The sequence below is a fragment of the Nyctereutes procyonoides genome, unplaced genomic scaffold (assembly GCF_905146905.1).
Source record: "Nyctereutes procyonoides isolate TBG_1078 unplaced genomic scaffold, NYPRO_anot_genome, whole genome shotgun sequence".
Taxonomy (NCBI): Eukaryota; Metazoa; Chordata; class Mammalia; order Carnivora; family Canidae; genus Nyctereutes; species Nyctereutes procyonoides.
Window position 1 is genome coordinate 106,398,376 of NW_026575125.1, and position 10,135 is coordinate 106,408,510.

The 10,135-nt window shown below is 45.4% G+C and overlaps 1 protein-coding gene across 1 annotated transcript; it reads left to right on the forward strand.

Moving 5' to 3' along the window:
* Positions 1-2,239: 2,239 nt before the first annotated feature.
* Positions 2,240-3,283, forward strand: LOC129518838 (putative MAGE domain-containing protein MAGEA13P). Its single transcript, XM_055339099.1, has one exon. It carries the CDS (start codon positions 2,240-2,242, stop codon positions 3,281-3,283), a length of 1,044 nt encoding a protein of 347 aa, XP_055195074.1.
* The last annotated feature ends 6,852 nt before the right edge of the window (positions 3,284-10,135 follow it).

Consider the following 10,135-nt stretch of genomic DNA (forward strand, 5'->3'; position numbering starts at 1 on the left):
GGTGAAGATCCAGAATAAGGATTGAGGCGGGCATCACTCTTCACTCTTACCTTGCCCATTGTCTGCCTTAAAAGCCCCACACAGAGCCCCAGATGTGGTGTATCCAGCCCTCCATCCTGGGAGTCTGAGGGAATGAGGCATTTTTTTGAGGGGCGTGAATTCAAGCCACTCCTCAGACGAGCCGCAGGCTTGCTGGGCCTGAAGGTGAAGAGCCTTGTGGCGGGCTCAGGGGACCTCCCTCCAGACAAAAGGAGCACACGGGTACCCTTCCCTGTTGTCAGCCTAGCGAGGCCCCGGGCAGGGCAGTAAGATGGAAGCACCTCGCCCAATTTTTGGTACTTCTTTGTGAGTGGTTTCTGGGAGATGGGAGCCTTGGCCTGAGGGTCATTCCCAGGAGAGCAGAAGGGACACAGGGGGCAGCCCCAGTGGCTCAGCAGTTTAGCGCCGCCTTCAGCCCAGGGCGTGATCCCGGAGAGCCGGGATCGAGTCCCACCTCAGGTTCCCTGCATGGAGCCTGCTTCTTCCTCTGCCTGCATCTCTGCCTCTCTCTCTCTCTCTCTCTCTCTCTCTCTCTCTCTCTCTTTCTCTCTTTCTCTCTCTGGCTCAAATAAATAAATAAATAAAACCTTAAAAAAAAAGAAAGGACACAGGGTACAGGCCTTGTCAGGAATGAATACGAAGTCCTTGAGAAGGACTGTAGGTATGCCCTACCACTGAACCTGGACGAACCTCCACAGAAATGTATCCTGATCCCTTATGTCAGCCCTGGGGACCTCGGGAGATACAGTCAGGCTAAACTTCCTTCTATTTTCAAATCGGGGGTCTGGGGGAGGTGAGGGCTTTGGTCTGAAGGACCCAATATCTGGTGATCATAGAGAGGAGTTTCAGGCCCTACCAGATAAAGAGATGAGGATCTTAAGGTAGGGCTGAGAAGAGAGAGAGGGCCCCACAGAAACCTGTTCTTTTTCTTAGCTGTGAGAGGTCCCAGTCAAGGCTGTCAGACACAGATGTCCCCTCTACTCCCCCTCACTTCCTTGCCCTGGTGTCTTTGGGAGATGAGGGCCTTTGCCTGAGGGAAACATTCTTAAGCCAGCAAAATGTGGCTTTAGGCCCTATCAGGAATAAATACGAATCCCTTGAGGAGAGCTGAGGGTAACCATCAAGCCAGAGCACGGAGTGGTGCAGATCCCAACACAACCCTATCTGTCAGCCCTAGTATATACCATGCAGGCCTGGCAGGCTTAGACCTGGTTTTACTTGCTTCTTGGTGGTATTACTGAGGTGATAGCCTTGGTCTGAGAGGTGCAACCTCAGGTGGACAGAGGAAAGAGCCCCAGTCCTGCAAGAGTCAAGGTGAAGACTCTGAAGTGGGGTGGAGAGGACCTTCAACTGTAAAAGGGTCTCCAGCCCTGTTCTGCTCCTGCTGTCAAGCCTTTGAGACTCCAAGTAGGGCTGTTAATCAGAACCATCTTTCTGTAATCCCCTGAACTCCCCCTCACTTCCTTATCTGGCATCTCTGGGAGACAGAGGCTTGGGATAAGGGATGTAGGTCTGCAGAAAGGAAAGAATATAGGCCCAGTCGGGAGTAACTATGACTAGCTGCTGGAAGGCCAAAGGTAGTTTCCACCCCCAGAGAGGTCCCCGCAGATACCTGTACCGAGTGAGCATTGAGAGGACCATCTATCCCAGAACAGTAGGGATATCACGAAGTCTGGCCCTCCCTCTCCTGTCAGTGCTGGAAGGGCCAGAATTGTGATTGTAGTTTACAGCCTGAGGGGTTCCTTCAACTCCCCTTATAGGGGCTCAAGGTGAGGGTCTTGGTCTGAGGCATGTGTCCTCAGGCCAGCAGACCAGAGGAAGCACAGGCAGCACAAGGAGTCAGTCAAGGTGAGAACTCTATCAAGGGGAGAATATCTACCAAGAACTCCACTCATGCCAGAACAGAGGAGACACCACAGCACCTGACTTTCCACACCCTACTGTCTTACCTAACATCCGCAGGCTATGCCTGCTGGCTATACCCTGAGGAGCTTTCTCAGGTTCTTCTATAGGTTCTTAGGGGATAGGTCAAGACGGGAGACCCCCAGAGTACTATCTAACAGGAGACCTGTCAAGATGGCCTTTGTCAGAGCTGACAAAGTTGAGTTTCTCACACTATTCCTCTCTTCCTCAGTCCAGTTGGTTGCCATCATCTACCTTCTGCCCACACTCCTGCCTGCTGCCCCCAACACAAGTCAACATGCCTCACAGTAAGAAGAGTCAGTGCTGCAAGCTTGAAGCAAGCCATGAGGCCCAAAGAAGGCCTCAGGACCCAGTGGATGCACAGGTTCCTGTAACAGAGAAGGAAACCACCACCTCCTCTCTCTCCCCTTTGATCCAGGGTACCCCAGAGGTGGTGCCGGCTGCTGGAAAACCAAGTGTTTGCCAGAGTTCTCAGGAAGTCTGCTCCTCCCCCTCCACCATCAAAGGTGCTCCATTGAGCAAGCCAAATGAGGGCTCCAGCAGCCACAAAGAGGGTCCAAGCACCTCCCAGGCTCCACCAGATCCTGATTCCTTGCTCAGTGAAGTGCTAAATCAGAAAGTGGCTGAATTGGTGCAGTTCCTGAGTGTCAAGTATGTAACAAAGAAGCCCACCATGGCGGCAGAAATGCTGCAGAGTGTCATCCGAGAGCACAAGGGCCATTTCCCTGTGATCTTCAAGAAAGCCTGTGAGTGCATGGAGGTTGTCTTTGGCATTGAAGTGAAGGAAGTAGACCCCGTCAACCACTCCTATGAGCTTGTCAAGATCCTCAACCTTACCTACGATGGGATGCTGAGTAATGAGCAGGGCATGCCCAAGACCGGCCTTCTGATCCTTATCCTGGGCATGATCTTCGTGGAAGGCAATTGTGCCCCTGAGGAGAAGATCTGGGATATGCTGAATAAGATCGGGGTGTTTGCTGGAAAGAAGGATTTCATCTATGGGGAGCCCAGGAAGCTCATCACCAAAGATTTAGTGCAGGAGAAGTACCTGGAGTACCGGCAGGTGCCCAACAGTGACCTTCCGTGCTACGAATTCCTGTGGGGTCCCAGGGCCCACGCTGAAACCAGCAAGATGCAAGTCTTGAAGTTTTTGGCCAAGGTCAGTGGCACTGCCCCTACTTCCTTCTCATCCTGGTATGAGGAAGCCGTGAGAGATGAGAGAGCACGAGCCGAGGCCAGAGTTGCTGCCACTGATGATACTACTGCCATGGCCAGAGAAAGTTCCAGTGTCCCATCTGGCAGCTTCTCTTGCCCTAAGTGAAGTCTGAGGAAGATTCTCCACTATGTGTTTCTTTTTTTTTTTCCACTATGTGTTTCAAGAGGGCAATCAAGGTTCTAAATAGTGGAGGGCTGAATTGCAGATTTTATCTTTTTTTCTTTTTGATTTTTTTCAAATGTTCTTCTTTCTTCTAAAAGGTTTTTGAGCTTCAGACACTAGGTTCATGAATGATACTGGTCACATGTTTATTGCTGTTTTCAGGTTTAAGAATAAGAATTTTGCTCTTCTGGAAAACATATTGGGAAACTTTTATTTTCTGATCTGGAGTAGGATAGCATAGCATTGATAGCAGAATTTCCTTAGAAATATGCAAGAGCCCAGCAATAAAATAGATGAACTCAAGAAATAGAGGGGAAAATGTAAAAGATGGTTATCCTAGGATTCCTGTAACCCATTTAGTCTGTTGGTTAGTAAAATTAAAGATCTGTACTTGGATTTGTTTGGCTAAAGAATGCATGAGAAATTAAATCTTAATAAAAGAAAATCCTGGCTCACTAGCTCATTTATTCTTACAAGTGTTTTACAGATGAGAGAAAAGTCTAGAAAGGAAAATTACCCTTAGCCGTTCCTTTGGAATCATGGGTAAACCAGAGAGAAATCTCCACCTGTGGCAAGTATGGAAAGTGCCCTGCACCCATGTCCCCATGCCACTGAACACAATGTACAAACCATGCATTCTATATGCATTGTCTACAAGATTTCTGGAGAATAGGGTGACTTTCTTTGGTGTGGTGCCCAGGGGCTAGCACTTTTTCCCTGGCCTGGAAAAGCCCAGAGCCCACTCCTTGGAAAGGACATTTTCATTAGGTTATCTTGAGTGTGATTTGGCCAGCTCTAAGCAAGGACTAGACCTTTGGTGGGAGTGAAATGAGTGAAAATAGTGGTTTGGATGGAAGAACAGCTGGGAAGGAGGAACAGAGTTAGTCCTTGACTCAAATTCTAGGAGCTTTGAGTTGCATTCAGCTGGGGTAGACTTCCCCCATATCCAAATTAAATCATATATCCACTAACAGGGACATTTTACAGAGTTTTATTTACAAAGCACCATTTCTGGCTCATGTGGTGGTTTGTGTTCTGGAGTGCTACATATTCTCTGAGATGTCATGGAAAACATAGTCACAGTTAGTCACAGTCAATCCCAGAGGAAACAGTCAATCCCAGAAGACAGAGTGATAGAGTCTGGGGTCAAAGTCATATTAGCAATTATTGCTGTTTGTTAAAGATCCAACAAATACCAGGCACTGTGCCAGGCACTTCACTTACATACATTCTAGCAGTTCTACGAGACAGGGCTTATCAAACTCACTTCACAGGTGAAGAACCGAAGGCCCAGAGCACTTGGAAGTTTGCCCTGGGACTAGATTCTGGGTCCAAATTTGTCGGTTCTCACTCCTCCCAGCCTGAGGCTGATCACTTGTCTCTTTGCTCATTTCTCTTCTCCATGCTCTATATGTCTTTCTGGTAACAAAAAAAAAAGGGCCCTTTGGCCAAAGTAGGCCTAAAGAAAGAAGAAGTCAATGATACCAGACATGATTTGGGGACTGTCGGCTTTATTTCCCTCAGGTCTGCCAGCCTGAGCTCCCCAGAGCTCCTGGAGAACTGATGCAGCCCACCTGCTGCTGTGTGTGTCCTGTCCCAGCACTTTTCTGTGTGACAGCACCCTTGCCCCATCTTCCTCTGCCTGCCTTCCTGTCCCACTCTAGAATCTGACCTGCTGACCAGCTTTGAAGCCCTGTGCTCCCAGTGGGACAGCCCTAGTTACCCATCTTCCCCACCTTGTCATGGAGCATCCCTACTCTTTACAGAAGGATGTCCCCCTGGCTGTCCATCCATCTCTCTTTCTGGAACCCCAATAGCAACAGCCTCTTAGCAATAAAAGTGCACTTTGGAGGATGGTTAGATGCCTGAGCACCCAGCCTGGCCTCTTCTTTTTTTAAAAAAGATTTTTACTTATTCATGAGAGAGAGAGAGAGAGAGAGAGAGGCAGAGACACAGACAGAGGGAGAAGCAGGTTCCATGCAGGGAACCTGACGTGGGACTCAATCTCGGGTCTCCAGGATTGTGCCCTGGGCTGAAGGCGGTGCTAAACCGCTGAGCCACCCAAGCTGCCCCTGTCCTGGCCTCTTCAACACACACTCCCAAATTGTTTTTCAAATGAGCTGGCGAGCAGAGTCTGATTTGCATATAATCTTCTGGCTCTCAGGATGTAACCCTGATGTAAGAGAGGTTTTTTGAGACCACACTAATATTTGGAATAAGAGTCTAATAAGATGTATAATTTAAAATAGGCCACTGATCACATCAGCAGATGAGCAAGTTTACCTGGATAGTCAAAAACCAAAATACCTTTCCTCTAAGTGGAAGGAAACAGCGCAGAAACCACCATGTAAGCAGAGAGCTACAGGGGCTGAATCCCTAAAACCTCGGAGTCCTAGCAGGTGAACGATGGTTTTTTTGGTGGACATGTTCTGGTTTAAAAAAAAAAAAAAACAGGGATGCCTGAGTGGCTCAGTGGTTGAGCATCTCTCTTCGGCTTGGGGCGTGATCCCAGGGTCCTGGGATTGAGTCCCACATCGGGCTCCCTTGCAGGAAGTCTGCTTCTCCCTGTCCCTATGTCTCTGCCTCTCTCTTTGTGTCTCTCATGAATAAATAAATAAAATCTTTTTAAAAATTCAAAAAAAAAAGCAAGTTAGCCATACTTCCATCCTTCCACTGCTTCTTGTACATACATCTTGCCCGCAGGAAAATTCCAGTTTGCAGTATGCCTCATGATGCCTGTGCAGGTGTTTGGGAAGATTCAGTCATTCAGAGGGGAGCAGAACCTCTCAGGTTAAGGTTGTGATTACACATCATAAGAAAGGAGAACATTCCCAGGCTACTGAGATTATAGAGGTTATTGGAAAGGGCAAAGCAGAACTCCCTGCCAATGCTGACAGGGTCACTTGAAAACTAGATGTGACCCTATATTTGAGAATGCTTGTCACACAGTAGGCACTTGAAAAAGTTGGTACAAGGCAAATATGGCTTTCTCAGGAACTCCTCCAAGAAATGAAAGGAATTGATATCATAACAGATTATAGTAGTTGCTTTTTCTTGAGTACCTACTACATGATGGCTTCCCAGACAAACTACAAGTGCTCACTCACATCTTGTCTTTCTCTCCTTCCTGGGTGGCCCACATGTAGTTAGGCAGGAGCCAGTGTGCCATTTTCATGCTTCCTCTGCTGTTCAGAAGCACACCTGGGGACCCAGGTGGAGAGGTAGAGCTACCAGATGGAAGGAGCCTGGATCACTGAGTTACCTGAAAGCAGGTGCCCCTTTGTACAATTACTTTTGTGCTTCCACCTTTTGGCAATGGTAAATGAAGCTGCTATAAACATGGATGTACAAATATGTGTTCAAATCTGTGTCTCGGGATCCCTGGGTGGCTCAGCAGTTGAGCATCTGCCTTTGGCTCAGGGCATGATCCTGGGGTCCTGGGATCAAGTCCCACATCAGGCTCCCTGCAAGGAGCCTGCTTCTCCTCTGCCTATATCTCTGCCTCTCTGTGTGTGTCTCTCATGAATAAATAAATAAAATATTTAAAAACCAAGGGTAATTGTGCAAATATTGCAAACCACCTACTCTTGGCATCCTTTGTCCAACTCTGAGTTTCCACCCACCAATACCCAGAAACTCATTTCCTCTAACCTAGGGCATCTGTTGCAAGTAGCTGGAAGCTCTGCAGTAACTAGCTTCTCATCATAAACACAACAAGGGGCTGGAGGTCCCTGGTAACTGGAGGTAGAGTTTCCCTAATCTGTCTTATACCTAATTGGTGGATGATGATTGTCAAAATTGTAAACGTGGGACATCACATTCCAAATGAAGCTTCAAAAGAAATCCAATCCATGAACATGAGAAGGCACAGCAGTCTAACTGAAGTGAGAGCTATTATCCTGGAGTCCTGTCCACTCACTACCCTTCCCTCTTCCTATGAGACAGTGGCCCTGTCACCCAACCACAGAACTCTAGTTTCCTTCTGAGCACTCCGGGGGAAGCCTGGTGCTAGAAGCCCCTTCCTGGAACGTTAACTATCATGCCCTTCACAGGCATGTATCTGTGTGGACTCCATTCCACCCAATGTACTGAATCCTAGTTTTGCTGCCTGGATCTGCAGCATCATCAACAACTTGTGAGCCCCAATTTCTGCGTCTCCAGCATAACTTACCACCCCATTTCTCATTCTCAACTCCTCACTGTCCCACCCCTGACCTAGACACACTGGCACATGCTGTCCTACCCACTCATCGAGTCTCAATTTTCAGCATGGGACCGGCTGCCTTCCCTGTGACCCACACTCTCCCCCTTAGGATTCTGTTAGGATTTTTCACAGGCTCTTGCCACTGATCCCAATCCTTGTCTCTTCCTTCCTTCCTAGCTTTGCTTCAATCTCTCTTCTGCAAAGAGGTCCCAGCTAGTGCCTTTCTGCGGGAGCTTCTTAGCACCAAATAACATGGAGGGCCTTCATTGACTTTGCACCTACATTTCCCTACAAAGGCAGAATCCTTTCAAGAACCTTAAGTATGCCACACGAATTGTGAGGATTTCCACTCTGATGGGAACAGGAATTTGTCCCAGCCTCATGTGAGTTCCAGAATTCTCTTTCTGTGTAGCAATCTCTACTTAGTATTCGGTCCTGCAAATTTTAGGCCTTCCTGGCCTCCCAGCTTCATCTCAACTCAAGGAGATTATCCAGGCTTCCCCATCTGTGCACTGTGGCATGCATTATCTCCCCAGACAAATAAGCTAGGGTATCGTAGAACTGACCTCATTGGGTTTCCATTTCTTAGAGATCACTGTCCTTCATGACCTGATGTCCAATAAATTGAAAACTGTTTCATATGTTTCTTTTTTAAAATTTTTTTTATTGGAGTTCAATTTTCCAACATGTAGCATAACACCCAGTGTTCATCCTGCCAAGTGTCCCCCTCAGTGCCCATCACCCAGTCACCCCAACCCCCTGCCCACCTCCCCTTCCACTACCCCCTGTTTCATATGTTTCATCTGGATTTTTAGGTATACTATGTAGGAGTTTGGTTCTTGTTACTTCATTGTAGCTGGAAGACCTATAATCCATACTTAAAATCTAAATTATCTAGGCATGATTAATGCCCCCAAAATTTCAATCTTATTCAAATTAAAATCAGAATTGAAAGGTTGTGGACATTTATGTAAACATAGACATACTAATTTACAACCAAAAAAATATACAGTAAAGTACCAACAGTGTTTTTCTCTGCTAGTGGAAGCCTAAGTCATCCTTTTATTTTCTTATGTATGGTTTTAAAAATTTCCAACATTTGTAAAACATATGAATTACCTTGATTATAATGAAATATAAGTATTTTTATTTTTTTAAAGATTCTATTTATTTATTCATGAGAGACACACACAGAGAGAGAAGCAGAGACACAGGCAAAGGGAGAAACAGGCTCCACACAGGAAGCCAAATGTGGGACTCGATCCCAGAACCCCAGGATCACACCCTGGGCCGAAGGCAGGCACTAAACCGCTGAGCTACCCAGGGGTCCCATGATAAAATATAAGTATTTTTAAATGTGGTTTTGACTACCAAAAATTAATACTCATTCTCTAGATGGTTTGTTTACAACAGTGATCAACCTCTTGCCAGATTCTACCCACCTCTGATGAGCCTCCTGCTTGTTTGACTAGAAAGAAAAAACATGCAATCCATTTAGCTGTGTGTAGTAATGCAACTTTCCCCACACTTTCAAAGTTAATGCTAAGAATCTATCTTCTTTTTAAAGCCCTCTCTCCATAAAAGTATTCACATATTTTAAAGGGGAAATTATATTTACATCTAAATCATATTCTCCATGATTTGATTGGATCCAATATTTATAGGATGCATAGTATACAAGTAATTTTAGGAGAAGGTATTAGAATTACCACATTCATTACTAGGAGTGTTGTTTATGTCTCTTGTCAAGGCTCATAATAAATAAATCATGCTATTTTAAAAATATGTTCTTCAGTCATTACTGCATTAATTCCAAATTACGCCTGAAATGCACTTTAGATTTTCCTGATTGATGCAACATTTATCCTTCTTTCAGAGACTAGCACACAACTATCAACACAGTTTCTTAACACACAATTATCCTTCACAAAGTAACTATCATGTTAAAAGTGCTGACTCATCATTTTGGTAATGCTTCTGTATATGTTCTGTGCTTTGTTTTTAGCTATACCTTACATGCTCCCATTCTTCATGCGATAATTCCACCATTTTAATGATCTCATTCACACACTGCCCAAACAAAGCCATTAATGGTCATCAATATCACCCAAGATTATTTGGGTACCTTAGGATTTTCTCATCACTGGACTACTTGTTCTTTTATTTTAGAAGAACTACACAGCCTCTTTCCTCATGTGAGCCTTTTCTCTTCATTTTTTGGACCATGGCACTCGTTCTGAAACTGAAAATCCCCAAATTTTACCAGATGATTGGGATCCGAAGGTGTTTCTATAGATTTTAAGTAGTAAAATATATACACATTATTTATTTATTTGCAATGGAAATCCCTTGTAATACTTTTATTTTTTCCCTTTTAAAATATAGGTTCACATTCTCCAAAGAAAGATACAAGTAAATTAATAAGCACAAGTATCTGCTAATACCATTTTTTTTACCAACACCACGTAATACTGAGCTAGCATTTCCCTCCTGCAAAATTAAAACTGTTCCTTATTTTCCCACATTACCTTGTCGCCTTTATATGCATTTGGTGTAGATCTAAATAATTTGATGTCTACAGCCCAACAATT

Excerpts from the sequence above, each read along its gene's own strand:
- LOC129518838 (XM_055339099.1), top strand. The coding sequence starts at position 2,240 with ATGCCTCACAGTAAGAAGAGTCAGTGCTGCAAGCTTGAAGCAAGCCAT.